Below are 18,686 nucleotides of genomic sequence, written 5' to 3' on the forward strand. Positions count from 1 at the left end.
TATAACTTTGGGGTACAGTGCATCAATATGCAAAGAAAAATCAAGCTTGGCATCAAGAACAACACCTAAACAATTTATGCGGTCAACAAAATCCACCGCTACACCATTAACCTGTATATTAATACCACTATTCAGTCGGCAAGGTGAACCAAATGTCATTGCTTTTGTCTTAGAAACATTTACTACTAGATTATTATTTCTCAACCAACGTGAAATATTACCTAATGTTGTATTTATGGTATTCTCTAGTTGAAAGTCTGATTGACCTTTAAAAAATAAATGAATGTCGTCCGCATACATAAACGGATGACAGTCGCAATTAGTCAGAATGCTACTAATGTCATTGACATATAAAACAAAAAGAAGCGGACCTAAAATTGAACCTTGAGGTACCCCGCTGTAAATATTACGTAAGCTGGATGCCTCGCCATTATATGAAACATATTGAGAACGTCCAGATAAATATGAAGCAATTAATTTACAAGAATTACTGTCAAATGCATATAATGAGAACAGTTTCTCAATCAACATTGAATGATCCACACAATCAAATGCTTTCGAAATATCCAGCGCAACAAGAACACCACTATCACGTCCATCAATTGTCTCTCTAATCAAGTCAGTTAAGTCTACTAAAAGTGAAGTAGTGCTGAGACCACGCCTAAATCCATATTGATAATTAATCAAAAATTTATTGTCATCTATAAATGATTGAATCTGCAGCCTTATGAGATGTTCGGCAACTTTAGAAAGCGACGGTAGTATACTTATAGGTCTCAAATTCTCAATAGTGTTCCTTCCTTTATTTTTGGAAATAGGGAAAACCCTAGCAATTTTCCAGTCATTCGGGAAGGTCGATGTTGTAAACATTGTATTAAAAATATAGGTGAAATGTCTAGAAATATATGGATAGATTAATTTCAAAAATTTAATGGGTACTCCATCAACACCTACAGACTTCGATTTGACCTGCTGAAAGGCTTCAAATACATCTATCTCGAAAACACAATTAAAAGAAAATGTATGACATTGTCTATCAATATCTGGAAAATCAACAATAACATTGCCAACACCATTTTCTTGAGTAAAATATTCATTCAAAACATTAACATCAAAGTCAGTTGAGAGGTTGACGTCATTGTCAACGATACCACCGGCATGAAGTTGTCTCCAGAGATGAGTAGCATTTAGTCCATTGAAAATTTGTTCATAATATTTTTTACGTTCCTTTCTAAGAATAGACTTAGCTTTGTTTCTGAGAGTTCGATACACCGCCATATTTTGCAGCGTAGGAAATTTTAAATAATTTTTGTACGCCATATCACGCAAAGAGATCGCCAGTATTATAGATTTACATTTCAGCCACGGATCCAAGGAATGTACAACACGCTTTCTAACGACAGGAACATATGAAAAAAGATTAGCAATAAGCAACTGGAGAAACGAAAGCTGTAAATTAATATCAGATGTACTATATAAACTACTAAAGTCAACATTGACGAGATAATCAAGCAGACCGTCCCAATTTATATCATTATAGTTCCGAAATTCAAAAAAATGTTCTGCTGATGTCAAATTTATATTAGTGATACCAAAAATTAAAGAATGGTGAGAAATAGAAGGACATTGGACTTGATCAGAGGAGATAAGAGAACAGAGGTGACTGCAGGCAAAAAAATCAATAAGAGAAACAGAATCAGTAGCAATATTAAAATGGGTAGGCAACGAGTTATGAGTAATTGATATACCAAGACGAAGACAAACATTCCTCATTTCAGACGATTTTGAAATGTCGAACAAGTTACAATTAAAGTCGCCGACAACAATTATAGATTCGTATCTGGACAAAATATCTTCATGTATCTCCTCAAAGTTATGAATATTACCATGTGGCAAATAAACAACACCAAAAAGGACTTTACTTAAACCAAAAATAAGTTCTATAAATAAAGACTCGCAAACTCCAGGATTTTCAGAGCGAAAAACCACCTTATACTTAATATTTTTTAAAATATAAATACCTACACCTCCTCCACGAGCGCTAGGTCGGTCATTGCGGACAAATGAGTAGCCCGGAATCGCAACAGTTTTCGACGAAACGTAAGGTTTCAACCAAGTCTCGGAAACAGCGAACAACCCAAAACCACTATCACAAATAAGATTTTTAAGCTCACAAAGGGTGGTATTATAAATGGACGGACGCAAACTATGACAATTTAGATGACCAATGGACATACAATTTGAATATTGACTCAATCTGTTTTTGAAAAAAGACGAATTACCAACAATAGGACCGAGGTTATTTGAAATCATTGGAAATAAAATAAATATTATGCTGGGGAACTTAATTGAAACCGAAATTGAGATCAAAATGAGATTATATATTAAAATAATTATAAAACAAAAGAAAAATAGAAAGAAATCAAGGCAAAAAAACATATTCAAAGAAAAAAAAAATAAGAATATGAAAACTAATTCAAAACAAGAATATTAATATAACATTTGACTCAGGAAGAATCCTTAAGAACTACTCAAAAATTAATTCAAATAAAATTTTCAGCTATGATTCCATAATGCCTCACAATCATCAATTCTAAGAAACCGTTCATTGCCATCCGGAAGCAAAACATTAACTCCAGGCTCATCACCATTAACTAGTATAAATTTTGTAATTTTCCTTTGGTTTCTAAGTTGTCTGCAAACATACATTAACCTGGCAGAAGCGGGAGTCAGGCGATCGTCTATATACACATTCGTTTGTAGATTTCCACCAATAACAGCATTCAACTTAATAGGAGGACCTCGACGGTAATTAGCCATAATACTGTCTCTTAAAAGCACAGAGTTCAATTTAACCAAAATGGATTTACCACCGGCAAAATAACAGCAATGCTGTATATCAACTTGATTAATGCAGACATGACAAATGGCTGCAATTTTAATAACAATGTCGCTTATATTGTGAAGACCACTAGGAAGGCCATTAAGGACAATATTTGAACGGTTTAGACGGCGTTGAAGAATCCCATTCTGTACCTCCATCTTCTCAATTCGTTTTCGGAGAGAATTAATACTCGACATTGAGGACTTGCATATCTCAATTTCCCCTTTGATGGTACTTAGCGTTGAAGATAATGACCCAATCTTGTCTTCACATTTCTTAACATCGTCCGAAACTTTGCGCAACCCATCCAGAAACTCCTCCCGAAAAGATGCAACGACATCATCCAAAGCCTTCTGAAAATCGGCAACATATGATTGCATTTGTTGTTCAATTTTAGTTTCAATGCCGAAGCCATATCATTCACGACAGCAGTAACATGGTTAATAACATCATTGTCACTAGTACGACCAGAATTACTACATGAAGGTTTTTGTGAAATTTGTGAACATTTATTGCATTTATACACCAATCCTTTGTTTGCTTTAACTTCATTGATGCTCTTACCAATACATGCCGGATGGAAAAAATTGGGACAAGTAGAGCATCCAACACTGTAGACTTTACCAATAGTTTTACCACAAATAGGACATGTATAAATTTTAGATCTGGTTGACATCATAAGAAAATGGTTGCAAATACAAAAAAAAAACAATCGATAATTTGTTTGTGTCACAAGTGGCGCATCAAAATAAACAGTGTTCTTCTTATTCTTCTTCTCAGCGCAGCCGTGTAGAAGTTGTTAGTGTATCAAAGCACATAAACAATTTTGTTATCTTCTCCTTCTTAGCGCAGCAGTGTAGTTTTTGGTGTATGAAGGCACGTAGTTATTGTAGCTTAATCAGCGTGAATATCAAATATTTCAGCAAATCTTCATAAGGCGTGATCAGATATAGTCGAAAACTAGTAGCACAGGTGTATTTTACTCCGAAAAATAGTATACTTTTTACATATAAAGATTTTTCCCGAGAGCACAGCAAAAAATTTAGCAATTATTATTATTACTATTATTATTATTATTATTATTACTATTATTATTATTATTATTATTATTATTATTATTATTATTATTATTATTATTATTATTATTATTATTATTATTATTATTATTACTATTATTATGATTAATATTATTATTATTATTATTATTATTATTATTATTATTATTATTATTATTATTATTATTATTATTATTATTATTACTATTATTATTATTATTATATTATTATTATTATTATTATTATTATTATTATTATTATTATTATTATTATTATTATTATTATTATTATTATTATTATTATTGTTATTAATATTATCATTATTATTATTTTGTTGTTGTTGTTATTATTAATATTATTTTAACAAATATTGTAATTTACTACAATTTTTATTATTATTATTATAATTTTATTAATGTCCTTATGAAGTCCTTATCTTTTGAAAATAAAACCCCCTAAATATAAAATAAAACAATGTTTCTTTTATTTTATAATAATTTTTGTTTCTTTATTTTTTTATTGTATTCACAAAAATACAATTTACAATTTTTTGTTGTTGTAAAATTAATATTGTTTTTTGTTTGTTTGATAATTATCGTATTAATTTATAAAAACAATCTTTATAAACCTAAATATTTTTGTTTTTTTTTTAGTTATGGTACAATAAACGTATATATAAATTTTATAAAAACACAAACTCAGACATTTTTTTTAACAACTTCCATTGCCGTTTCATTTTTTTATATATGGAAATAAATAACGGAAGGAAATGCTGTATGTGTGTATTGAGTTGAGTACTACAATAAATGATATTTAGTGGAAGATCGTAGAGTGGGGGAAGTGGGGGAAAGTAAAATTATAAAAAAATAATACGGAAGGGGGGACAGTGGTTGTTTGTTTTTTCTTTTTAAATTAAATTACAAAATTATAAAATTTGAAAAATGAAATTAAAAAATAATAAAATAAAATAAAAATACCTATGAATTAACAAATACGAACTAGAAGCACATGCACTCTTATAAACATAAATCGAATGACGAGTCACTTTTACATTGCCATTCGATTTTGTTTTACCATTTAATTTAATAGTTTAATTTGTTTTTGTAATTAAAAAAAAATATTGCATTTCAATTCGTTAGTGATAAATTTTTGTTGTTGTTGAATTTTTTCTTTTTGTTGAAATTTCAAGTCGTCATAAAGCAGCTTTTTAAAAGCTTTACATTAAGCTGAGTAATTTGCAGTGTTTTTTTTTGTTAGGCACTAAATTTTAGCAGGAAATTAAAAGAGAGATTCTAAGAAATCACTCAAATAAAAAAAAAAATAATAAGAAAAAATTTTACATTTTCCAATGAATATTTTATACACAAAATAATATATATATAAAAAAATTACAACAAATCAATATAAAGCTTTCAACTTGTCATCATCTGGAATATCATCAAATAATTAAGTTCGTCTAAGAGAGAGAGAGTGGAGTAAAATGACATTGATAATGATGGTGGTGGTCGTATCTCTCATGGGTATGTATGGATGTGAAATGGAATGGTTTTTTTTGCATTGTGACTTAAGTGCCTGGGCCTTTTGTGGAGGACTAGCATTTAAGCCCCATTTAAAGTGTTGTGAGCATTTTCTTTTTTTTTTTGTTTCTAAAGTATGTTACATTAGTCGAGCGTTTCGTAATAAATATTTAATAGATGATTGTTTGCTGCTTTTATTCCTGGTAGTTTTTTTGTTCGTTTGAGATTTTTTTTATTACTAACGCTGCTAAATTGGCAGTTGTGTGTGTGGTTGTTTGTTCTATTGAATTTATTGGACTTCGCTATCACTATCACTCTTTTCTGTGAATGAAAGAACGAAAAAACACAAAATCATAAAAAATTAATACAGAGTAACACAAGTACACACGAATGATGACAGGAACAGGCCGTTATAACAAATTTCCGTAGAAGCATTATGACTTCCATTAAACTTGACCTTTATAAGGGTCATGTGTCACATATTGTTTCCTGCCACCCTAACATTTATCTAAAGCCACTCACCTTTTTTGCCAGTATAGGCATGTCGTTTTAATCGATCGTATAAATCATCCTTGGTACCATATAACGAGGCATTCGACCTAGCCAATGTGCTCATCTTGCCACCTCCATGCAGACCTGTGGAGTATACAACATCTGTGATTAAATCAATTAGCAATTCAAACTGGGTTCCGGGGGGAAAAATGTTTAAAAAATGTTTTTGTGATTTTGAGACTTATTGGTCTCTAAGGAAATAGTGCTGATATCAATAAATGTTTCCTACTTACCATCCTTCATGTACGTTTCATTGTAGAAATTTGGCATTTCCCAGCCATCCTCCTCATCGTCATAGTAATGGGCATAGGTACTGTGATGTGAGGGCGCTATCGACTCGGCATACGGTGTATGGGCTCCATAGTAGAAGTTCACCTGAGAACCGGTTTGATCGATGGCCGGCGATAACATTTTCTTTGGATCACGTCTCTTTGTTGAACGGACACAAATCATCCAGATCAATAGAACTATGACTATAATGAAGATCACAGCACCGGCAATACCGCCAGCAATATAGGCAAATTCAGAACGTTCGGCACAGTGGGGGCCAGTGAAGGAACCGACACAGCGACACGATGGTGTACCCTTGAGATCCTTAACACAATTGCCTTGATTCTCACAGAAACCATCGCAAACATCGGTACACTCCATGCCAGTACCATTGAAACCAGGTTTACATTCACATTTGAAGTCCGAGGTTTCCGGCACCAAAATACAATAAGCATTAGGATCACAATGAGGACGACCTTCGGCCACCTGTTCACAGGGATTTGTACATTCAGATTTTGAGGTAGCTCCGGTAATCTTGGTGCTGTGATTGGGTGGACACTGGATACAGGAAGTTTGTTGGGTTTCCGGCTGATAGTAACCTTTGCGACATTCTTCACACATGTTAATGGTGCTATTGAGATAGGTACCGGGCGAGCACACCGGCAGGGTACATTCTTCAACGGATTTGGCACCAACCTTAGGTGTGGTGCGACCCAATGGACAGGCTGCACATGAGGGCTGGACACCCTGGGCACGATATGTACCGCGAGGACAAGGTTCACAGCGCCCGTCAACACCCAGCTGTTGGCCAGAAGAGCATTCATCGCGACATTCCTTGCGTGAAGTGGCCTCGGCGGAGCGTGTTGTTTGACCCAAACCGCACAATTCACAACTGAAGGAACCTTCATTGGGTTGGAAGAAACCATGACCGCAAGATCTGCACAAACCAGTTTCAGAGTCAAAGTATTTGCCAGCAGGACAACGTTCCTTACAGCTGGCAGCCGAACGGGCTCCAGGTCCGGCAGTGACACCGGGGCGACCCGCAATGATGGGACATTTGCTGCACTGCAATTGGCCAGCTTCCGATTGATAGGTACCGCGTTCACAAGGAACACAAGTATTGTTGCGGGTATCATAGAAGGTACCAATGGCACAGGGTACACAGTCGGGAATCATGACAACTTGTCCCACAGGGCAAGCATATTCAGAGCCCAATTCCAAAGAGGCTGGATCCGGTACGGTGTTGGGTAATATGTCCTGGACGGCGAATTGATCATCTTCCAAAATGAGTTTTTCCAACAGGGCCTTGACAGTGGAACGTTCGCCAGTAGATGTGTGAACTACCGGATCACTGGATGGGAAAACGAGAGAACAATAGGTATTAATAAAACTTCCCATAAAAATTAAACTATTTAAGCAAAGCATTTTGTTGTTAGGCACTAAAAAATGTCAGAATTTTTTGAATTTTTGTTACAGACATGGACATGAATACCATAACCTCCCCCAACCCTAACCCCACCAAAACCATAACCACAATGTCTGAGAAATATAGCGAATTGTTTTTGAGGGATTTGCAGAATTTCTAAAAAGCAGCAGCGAAAGAACTTTCGAAAGCGTTTCTATTTCTTAACAAAAACATACTTCACTGCCGGGAAAGAAATTTCCAGCGTGTATGTATCACCGCCTGTTTGTTGGCGTCCTTGACGTGCTCTGGGATCTGGATCTTCTTCATCGCTATAAAGTTTTGGAATAACACATAGGTACAAATTTAAAAAACACATACATGCTTACACAAATAGTAACCAAGACACACATTTGTACAATCAAATAAGACCGGACATAAACTCCAAGGTCCCATTACTTACTTGAGTACTGGTATTTCAGCTTCCAAGACATAGACACCACCATCCTTGGCCTGACGTCTGACACGATTACTTTGAGTGCCGCGATAGTGATCACATTTCACATCGATTTGAATGTCTTTGCATTCGCGTGAGCCCTCCACAGAATAAGAGCAGAAGTTCCAATCACGATTAAGCGAGTTAACAGAACTGGTAACCTTCTGACGGAGCACACCTTGGCCGGCCTTGTTACATAAGACATCAGAGGGGAAGAGCATTTTGATGCGGAATACACGTTGGGCCAATTTGGAAGCTATGGAGGAGAACACACATTACTTCATAAACGATACCAGGAGGAAAAGAAAACAAAAATACTTACGTGAACAGGCAGGATATACCAAGGGCATGGATGGGTCGGGTGTTGGGCGCCAGAAACCTTCAGCGCCACAGGTATAGAATTCAGGTACTTCCTCAGAGAATCTAAGGCCAGGGTTACAAGAAATTTCACAGACCTTGAATTGGCCTCCAGTACCCCAGTCCTTGCAGACTTGTACACCACCCACAGGATCAGCCAAGGGAGGACAGAAGTCAGCTAAAAGAAACACAAAGGAATAAATATCATCCCCTCCCCACCTCTCCTCCTCCCACTATCAAATACTTACTCAACAATGAAACCTTGAAGCTACAGGTGGCTGTATTGCCAGCTGCATCCGAAGCAATATAGGTAATATCATATGAACCCCATAGCAAGGTGGTGCCAGGACGGTGACCATTACGTTCCACAATCTTGGTAACACCAATGTTATCACTGAAGTGAGGCTCATCCCATGAAACGACAGCCGAACCATTCTTGGCAATAACCCACAAATCTCCAGGGCAGTGTTCCACAACTGGTGGCTCCTTATCCACTTCCAATTGTTGACAATTGGGTCCCGTGTAACCATTTGGACATCTACGTTGACCACACATTGAGGGTACATTGCGTTCAACACCTCCCACAGTGATCTCATAACCAGACCAATTCAAAATCAAACCATTATAGAGGACAGGTTCCGAACGGCAATCACGTACTTGTTTCTGAATCTCCGATGTGGTATCCAAGGCTCTGGCCCATACTTGAACCTTTGTCATGGTACCTTGGAAGCCAGATTCCGAGTATGACAGGGCATATTTCGAGTCATCAGGTTGTGGGCGACCCAACACCGACCACAAATAGGGTGGCAAGGTACGTCCTTGAGCATATTCTATCTTGCTGGCAATCAGACCTTCGGTAATCAACTGCAATTGGCCAGACATGCCATCCCAAACAATGGCTACATGATGCCATTGGCCATCATTGACGGAGGTGTATTCACCGAATGACAGGAAGACATCTTGATAGTCGGCAAAGAGGGAAACTTGCACACCACTTGAGTGGGCCTGTAACATTAGGCGTCTGTTGCTGGCCATATTGGGCGACTCAACACCATACAAGGTAAAGAAGATACCGGTATCATCCTTCTGCGAGAATTGCACCCACATGGCAATTGTCAAACTGGTAGCTTCGCCAGTGTAGAAGGGTACAACTTGGGCAGCCGTGGAACGAGTGGCATCACTAAAGTACAAATCATAATCCACTTGGATGGTCTTGCGACAATCATCACCGGTCATATTGAATGGACATTGACAATAGAAGCCATTGGTCAAATCAATGCAGGTGGCACCAGGTGGACAGGAGTTGTCCTTGCAGTCAACAATATCCTCCTCACAGTTTACGCCGGTGAAACCTTGTGGACAGACGCAGGTATAACCCACGCCCACATCAATACAGGTGGCTCCATTCTGGCAGAGATGAGCCTCGCAGGCATCGAATTCATATTGGCAACCAATGCCGGAATAATCCATGGGACAGGTACAATTCAATCCAGAACCAAAGTCCTGGCATTTACCACCATGCATACAAGGATTGCCGATACAACGTTCGGGAGCAGTTTCACAATTCTTGCCATCCGTACCCGAGGGGCAGACACAGAAGTAGTCTTGGAACAGATCAATACATTTGGCATCGTTCTGGCAAGGCGATTGGGTGTCACAAGTGGTTATTTGATGCTCACAATGCAAGCCACTCCAGCCCTTTTCACACTCGCAATCGAAGCCGCCGACACGATCGGTACACTTGCCATAATTCAAGCAGGGATTACTTTCGCAGTCATCAATGTCAGTTTCACACAATTCACCAGTGAAACCATCGCGACAGGCACACTTGAATTTATTGTCCAAATCCAAGCAGCGTTCAGTACCGACAGGATTGCAAGGATCGCTGAGGCACTCATCAATTTCAGCCTCGCAATTCAAACCCACAAAGCCAGGGCGACACTTACAGACAAATCCGTCCAATTGATCAACACAGGTGGCACCGTTCTGGCATGGATTCGATTCACAATCATCAATGGTGTGTTGGCAATTCTTGCCAGTGTAGCCGGGTTCACAGTTACAGCTATAGCCATTAACCAAATCAATACAGACTCCATCATTGGCACATGGGCGATCTTCACAGTCATCTATGTTTACATCACATGCTGGTCCCGTCCAGCCTGGGTGGCAGACACATTCATGGTCAAACAGGCGATCAACGCAAGTACCATGCTTACAGGGTTCCGAGAGGCAGAGATCAATCTTTTCTTCACAACGCTTACCGGTGAAACCGGGTGGACAGGCGCACTGGAAGTCGTTAACCAAATCGGTACAGTTGGCACCCAACAAACAAGGATTCTCAGCGCAGTCATTGATGTTAGCTTCGCAATGGAAACCTTCCCATCCTGGCAAACATTCACACTTGTAACGGCCCTGTTGCAGAGCTCTACAGCTGGCTCCGTTGGAGCAAGGATTTCCGTTGGCGGTACAAGGATCAATGGTGACATCACAGTTTTCCCCTGTGTAACCACTGCGGCAGAGACAGGTATAATTCTTGTAGCCAGGTTCATTCTTGCACATAGCACGGGTGGGGCAGGTATCTTCGCGACAATCACTGGCCTCTTCCTGACAATTGATGCCCGAATAACCGGGTGGACATTCACAGCGATAACCTTGAGGTTGGTCCACACAGGAACCACCGTTGTAACATGGCTGTGAGGCACACTCATCGATGTCGATTTCACAACGTTTACCCGAAAAGCCGGCAGGGCAGAAGCATTGAATTCCATGACCCATGGGAACGCAGAGGCCACCATGTTGACAGGCACCTTCACCACATACCACAGGTTTACATTCCTCACGACCCTTGGCTCCAGGAGCTTCGGTGCGCATGTTTGTGGGACATTCATTGCAAGTTTGTGCTCCAATGGCACTTTGATAGAAGTTCATGGGACAAGGCGAGCATGGAGCCAATCCAGTGGTGGAGTAAGTACCAGGTGCACATTTCTGACGACACAGGCTCTTGGTGGAGGCAGCAGGTTGGAAGGTGAAAGTGTTCTGAGGACAAGCTTGGCAATCCTTGAAGCCGCCAGTTGGTGGATCACTGGTGAAAGAGTTGCGTGGACATTCCAAACATGGCACCAAACCAGTTGGAGAATAGGTACCATAACCGCACACTGGAATACAATCATTCAAGGATTTGGAACCCTCTTCCTTGGTGTAGGTTCCGGCAGGGCAACGCATGCAGGTACCCTGGCGATCGCGGTTTTGATAATAACCACGCGGACAGTTGGTACAGACGTTTTGTCCGGTGGCCACATATGTACCGGCAGGACAGTGCAAACAACGTGGCACATCACTGGTATCCATGTTTAACACTTCACCTACACTACAGGTGAATCCGCGCGAGATGTTGCTGTTCAAGGCACGCAGGGGAGGACATTGATTTCCAATGTTGGAAATGTTCAGCAGAGAATCAATGACAGCACTGGCATAAGGAACACTCAAATCAAAGATCAAATTCATGGTGGAACCGCACAGTTCGTATAGCTGAGGTTGTCTAATCGCTGGCAAAATGGACAAAATGAAATCCATTTTTACCACATTCTCCTCCTTTAGGCTGGGGATGGATTTCAAGAAGGTAACATTCATATTGACATTGACGGCGGAGCAACGTTGTGACAACAACTGATTAAGGCCAGCATAGTTTTGGGCCAAAGCATCCTGGTATTTACCCAAACAGGATTGAGCCACAGCACCATTGGCACGATAGGTAATGGTGGCGGTAACTTGGTAGTCGGCTTGTTCGGTATTCTCGGACACACAATCAGGTACAACCGAAGTGGGTTTCCATAACCTGGAAGTTTCACAAGAGAAGCTCTTAATAGGTTCGCCATCAGTGAAGCGGAATCCTGGTTTACAGGTGGCAATACATTCAATTCCACGATCTCCGGGTAAGCAGTTGATGGCACCATTGGCAGGTGGTTGCAGTTCCCAATCAACACAAGGGGAGGCTTGCACCGAAACCTGGTAGTTACAGAAGGCCTTGTTGCCAAATTTGTCGGTGGCAGTGACGGTGACATTTTCAAAGCCTCTAATTGGTATGACAGCACTTTCAGGACTGAATGATAGACGCACTTCTCCCGATTCATCGGAGGTCTTGATGCGATTGCGGGTATCGTTGAAGTTTACATTGTAACGATCCTGGCGTTCGGCCAATTCAATGACATAGCTTTGAGGACATTGCAGCAGAGGTGGAGTCACATCGGGCACGGTAATATTGATTTCACAAATGGCCACATTACCATCATAATCGAAGGCAACATATTTCACCACGGTATCGCGGAAGATGAACGAGGGTGTCTTGAAGTTTTGTGGCTTCACTTCCAAACGGGCAATGGAGCCAGAATTATCCACAGCTGTTGGCTCGGTAAAGTTAACCGGCAAAATGGCACCAAATTCATCACGTTTCACAATAATCGGTTGCTGAGGACAGTTTTGGAAGATTGGAGGTTCATTGTCCACACAAGGTGAGTAGCCATAGTCATAACCTAGCAATGGTTCCTTCTTGGGTTCCTCACAGCCCATCAATTCGAATTTCAAACAAGCATTATCCATATAGCTGACGATGCCCAAGATAACGAAACGGGCCTGGACATATTTAGGCAAGGTGATCATGGCCAATTCACCATAGTTACCAGGATCACGCATGGTCAGATTGAAATTGGGGAAATAGACAACATAATTCTCGTTCTCGGCTTGTTTGTAGAAGAATCTGATTTCGGTGGGGCGACCCACAATGTCATTGGTGACAACACCCTTAACCAGGATGGCCTTGACACGATAGATTTGTCCCAAATCCACACTGACATAGGTGAAGGCCTCCTGCTTGCCACACCAACCGGTGGCGGAGTTCAAACGAATATTCTTGGCTTCATAGTTGGGTCTCTCAGAGGTGGCATTAATGGCAGAATCAGGAATCTTACCAGACGTAAGACCCAATGGCTTGATAACCTTACATTCAGGCTCACGGATACAGGTGATGGGACGAGGATTAATGAGTATATAACCGGGGCGATTGCAGCCAAAGTAGACCTCAGAACCTTGTTCATAACTCTTGGCAATTTGGCGACCATCGCTGGGACGTCCAGGATCATCACACACAGGACCTTCACAGCGTAAATCTCCAAAGTCCCAAATACCATCTTGTTGACAACGTACCACATTGTCGTGATGAGAAGTTTGACCGGCCAATTTGAAGGTATTCTGGCAGCCAAAGAAGAAATTGCTTTGATAACGGGTATCAACATATTGACCATATTCAGCTCCAGGTGTGGGCATAGGTTCGTAACAATCAACACGAGGACATGAGGGCTGGGAACCAGACAACCAGTAATCGGGTAGACCAGGTTTGGGATCATAAACACATTGACGGAAGCCAGACGAGGCAGTAGAACGCAACTGACGGCCAGGGGCATTGCAGGTAATGGAAACATTTTCACGGAAGGGAACCAAAACTGATTCAGGATCTGGTCTCAAAACTGAGAGACCTTCCATCTTGTCATCAGGCAGGGAGACACATTTGGCATCTGGAAAGAGTTTAAGAGCCATGGTTAGTAAGGTAAAAATTTTATGTTTCTATTTATACTTACAATTACATTCCGGTACCGAACCATTCCATTGGCCACTTGACAAGCACAACAGCGAAGAGCTTCCCGACATAATGTAACCAAAGTTACATTGGAAGTTAACAATATCACCAAAATGATGAGTATCCTTGTCTGTCAACAGCTTGCCATTTTCGGGTTCTTCCAAATTCGGGCACATTAAGGGCACACAGGTCTTGTTACGTTGATAGGTATCACCATCACGTTCTCCGGTTTCGGTCTTCTCCACATAGTAGCCAGCTGTACCATTAGCGGTATACAATTGATAGCCAGTGTTGCAAGAGCAGGAATAGCTTCCAGGTGAGTTAACACATTTCTGATCACATCCGCCATTATTTTTGGCACATTCATTGATATCGACACAATCCAGACGGGTACAACCCATGGCTTCGAAACGTATACATGGAGCGCCCACATAATCTTGAATGCGGAAGCGGACATAACGGGCCTCAATGGGCATGGGTAAGTTCAAAATCGACAAAGTGGGTTCAAGGATTCTAAATTCCACAGCGGTGCCATCAGGATTGGTGTAATCCTTGAAAACATCGGTGAGATCATCGGTGTATTGTAGACGAACGGCCGAGGTAAAAGCAATGTTGCCATCAAAGCGTTGCACAGACATCGTACGGAAACCTCTCAAAATAGTTGGAGCCTTGAGGTCAATCAGAATCCAATTGGCTCCTGGTTCAGCGGAAGCACCACACCAACCTCCGGAAGTTAAACGTACCATACCCTTAGAGAAACCCTCTTCACTGGCTGAAGTGGTAATACTTTCATCGGGAATACCACCATTACTGAGACCCAAATCTCCAACTGGGCGACATTCGGAGGTGGCTGTAAAACCAGCCCTACATTGACAATGGAAGGATCCGGCAGTATTTACACATTCCGTGGTGGCCAAATCACATTGGGTCGAGGTACATTCATTAATGTCCTCACAAGTGGGAGGATTTTCAAAGATTTGATCACTATTGCAGCGGATAATGTTACTGCCAATCAGCTTGTAACCCTTGAAGCACTGAACGCGGGCATCATCAGAATAGTAGTAGGCACGATCTGAATCGACCACAAAACCATTTTCAATTTTGGGGAATTCATAGCAACGTTTACGCGAACAACGTGGCACTTCGCCGCTCCAGGTGCCATTGGACATACAGGTGAGTACAGGATGTCCGGTACGTTCATAACCAGGTTCACATTCGTATTGGACAATGGTGCCATAGCTACGACCACCACCATTCAACAGGGTAATATTGGCATGGGGTACCTCAGGTAGCGGGGCACATTGTGAAGCCATACAGGTGGGTTTACGTTCCCAACGACCATCTGGCAGACAGGATATTTTTTCAATTGGCAAACCGGAACTGAAAGTGAAACCAGCATAACATTGGTACATGGCCACACCACGATAGGTGACATTCGAGGAGCCAATGGAGAAACCGTTATCGATTTGGGGTACTGGACCGCAATAAACCTCTGTGGGGAGAAAATATTAGCAGGAGATTTAAGAAGAGTTGGGTATTGTTTTTACATTACCTTGACATTTGGGTATATAGGACACACTCCAGTTGCCACCCTTCATACATTCGGTCACAATTTTACTTTTGCCGGTTGCAAATTCTTGGCCAATGGGACAAGTAAAGGTTACCACAGTTCCAAAGGCAGTGTCGCGGCTCGAAGCCAAGGCACCAATGCCAGGTTGCAATTCAGGGCAATCAGCGGAGAAAGTGGCAGACCAGCTGGAAATTGAAATAAGTGAAAGGTCAAATTGGGTAAAAAATATTACTGTCTTCAAACTTACCCAGCTGCATTGTGCAGAGCATCCGAAGTGAATTTAATCAACATCTCTCCTGACGAAGCTGTCAACGTCAATTTGGGCACAGCAGTTCCAGTGAAACCATCTCCCGAATGCAAACGCAATCCCGATGTTGAAGATCCATCGTAGACCTGGACATTGTCGCTCTTGTGGACCATGAATTTAACAAATTTCAACGATAAAGGCGAGCCCATGCTGTTGCGAATGGTGAAATAACATTCCTGATTTTTGGGATAATCAGCCAAACCGAAAGCTGGAGAAGTTACAGTACCATTCCTGGCAGTAATGGTGGCCTTGCAACCTTGGATGTAACGCAAACTGAAACCTTTGCCAGAATCTCCCAGACTAGATTTGAAATACAAATACAAAGCATTGCCGGTGGAGATAATGACCTTTTCGTTGGTGCCAGTCTTGCCAGTCAACTTGGCAATGGGACGGCTCATGGGTGATTCTCCATCGCGTATCAACATATAATCACGTCCCTCCACAATATCCAGATCATCGACTTCAATGGAAATAATACGGCCAGGTTGGGCCTTAATAATGTACAGGCATTCCAAGCCACCGGGATATTGCTTGGGATAGTTGGGACTGGTCAAGGTTTGACGTTGCAATGTGGCCTTTAAAGTGCCGCCGCAAACTTTCGATTCTGTCTTCCATGTGGCCCGGAAACCTTTACGTTCCACACTACCATCTGAGGTGAACTTGACAATCATAAAGTTCGAAGCCGAGACCAAAGGTTGTGTGGTCAAGTCGTGTTTACCACTCAAAGTGGCCAGAGAAACTGATTTCTCCTCTGTGCGTCCACCAACCAAAACTTGTACTGTATCGAAAGTCTTTTCGGTTTCAAAATCTTGGAATTGCAAAATAATATTGCTACCCAAAGGACCCTCCAAAGTCCATTTGCACTTGGACAAGGCACCATATTTATGAGGATAGTTGGGACTTTCGATGACATCACCGCCTGATTGCATGTGATAGTGGCACTGGGCAGGGCAATCCAATTCATCCGAACCATCTCCACAGTCATCGGAGCCATCACATTTGAAACTTTGATTGACACACTTGCCATTGGCACAGTGGATGGAATTCACAGGGCAGGCTGAGGCACGACACATGAAGGGTAGCAAACTCTCACAAGTACCCAAATTCCATGATTGAATGACCGAGGTAAAGGTGGCGGCCACACATTCTCCTGATTGTGGATTGGGTTGATGCAGCGACCAAAAACCGGAGTATTGAGAGATTAAAGCTCCCGATGCCGATTCCAGGGTATTTGTGCGCAATTCATCCAGCGACGCCAAACCCAGCCAATATTTATCCGATGCCCGATGATTGGGATCATTAAGGCGGGCTATCGACAGGGTGTTGTTGTTTTCGGCATAATTATCGATGGCCACTAATTCAGCACCATATCTGGAATAGGGAAAAAGAAATGGAAATTAGTTAAGTGTTGAGAATACTAAAGTGAATAATTGTTGCATTTGTTTTGTTTGTGTAGACGGCGGTATTTATCTGACGCTTTGAGTTATTTGACTACAAATAAATTGACAGCACTTTCTATTTTGTTTTCAATGTTGTTGTTTTTTTTAATGAATAACGAAAAAATAATGGCAAAAGTAGAGGCCATGAAGAATTTGATACACCTTAATGTGAGAGTATTTTCGATCCGAGGAAAATAATGTCATATTGGATAGAAATTCTACAGAAGGCTAGAAGACCAGAGTTTATATTTATCCTGAATATAAAAGAGTGTCCTAGAAAGCTAAGCCACATATGATGTGTTGCTGTACTTTAAAGGAGAGACATGTGGAATTATCTCTGAGAGAGCAAATGAGAAAGTATGAAACGTAAAACTAGTAAATGACAAAAGATGAGACTAGAGAGTCATTTTATATAGAGGACCTGAAGAGCGAATATGAGAAGGGTTTATATGAAATACCATACGATTTTCTATGTAGAAGTCCTTACGATTTTCTTATCTTTTTTGTACAGAAAGAACGATCTCGTCTTGTATAGAGCACCAAAAATCTTCATATAAAGAAAGCCAGAATGTCATCTTACATAGATGTCCAAATGATTTCAGATATCCCACTTCTAAAAATCAGGAAGTTTTTTTTTTATTCAGAATCACACAGGGGAAGCTATATTGACCATTTTCTTCCAGAAGCTTAAATTAGTTTCCCAAATTTGGATCATCAAATTTCAAACAATTCCGTTTAAAAATATCACTAAAGCCTCCAAAAACTCGAATATCGGTAGTTATGATAAACGTGGACCTAAGTAGAAAATTGTCATTGAAAAGTTTTGTTAAAAATAGCGAATATTTAAATTCTGTCCCAGGTACTGGTACCCACAACCACCTCGAATATCAAAAATAAATTTTAAACAATTTATAGAAATATAAAGAGGTACTTATGGAGAGAATTATGCCAAAGCTTGGACTTATTTGGTTAATTTTCTGTCGGACTTTAAATATCTAATTAAATTTTTTGGTTGGAAATTTATACTATCGGGAGGTTTACACGAAATCGGGGACCAATAAAATAAAGTTCTCCAAAATCATGACAGTATCTAAATCGGGAGGTACCTTTATCTAGGGCTATACAAAAGTTTGGACCAATATAACCCATCTTCGAACTTGATCTAAGTTCAGAACAAAAAAAGGAATACATACCGATTTTTTAATACC

General features: G+C 40.4%; 1 protein-coding gene across 5 annotated transcripts in view; it reads right to left on the minus strand.

Annotated features, from left to right (window-relative positions):
- Positions 1–4,692: 4,692 nt before the first annotated feature.
- LOC131803667 (uncharacterized) overlaps positions 4,693–18,686 on the minus strand; it is a 69,137-nt gene continuing 55,143 nt past the window's right edge. For 2 of the 5 annotated variants that reach the window (XM_059125114.1, XM_059125113.1), the window contains exons 4-13: positions 15,980–17,410; positions 15,715–15,917; positions 14,164–15,654; positions 8,782–14,100; positions 8,499–8,711; positions 8,144–8,432; positions 7,920–8,012; positions 6,242–7,629; positions 5,979–6,110; positions 4,693–5,777 (exon numbers count right to left, since the gene is read on the minus strand). In XM_059125114.1, the coding sequence (XP_058981097.1) occupies positions 5,746–5,777; positions 5,979–6,110; positions 6,242–7,629; positions 7,920–8,012; positions 8,144–8,432; positions 8,499–8,711; positions 8,782–14,100; positions 14,164–15,654; positions 15,715–15,917; positions 15,980–17,410 (10,591 nt within the window). In that variant the 3' untranslated portion in view covers positions 4,693–5,745. The remainder of the gene's footprint in view (positions 5,778–5,978; positions 6,111–6,241; positions 7,630–7,919; positions 8,013–8,143; positions 8,433–8,498; positions 8,712–8,781; positions 14,101–14,163; positions 15,655–15,714; positions 15,918–15,979; positions 17,411–18,686) is intronic. The other 3 variants (XM_059125115.1, XM_059125116.1, XM_059125117.1) reach the window with 3 other exon arrangements.

Source organism: Musca domestica, unplaced genomic scaffold, assembly GCF_030504385.1.
Source record: "Musca domestica strain aabys unplaced genomic scaffold, Musca_domestica.polishedcontigs.V.1.1 32, whole genome shotgun sequence".
In the NCBI taxonomy this organism is placed as follows: domain Eukaryota; kingdom Metazoa; phylum Arthropoda; class Insecta; order Diptera; family Muscidae; genus Musca; species Musca domestica.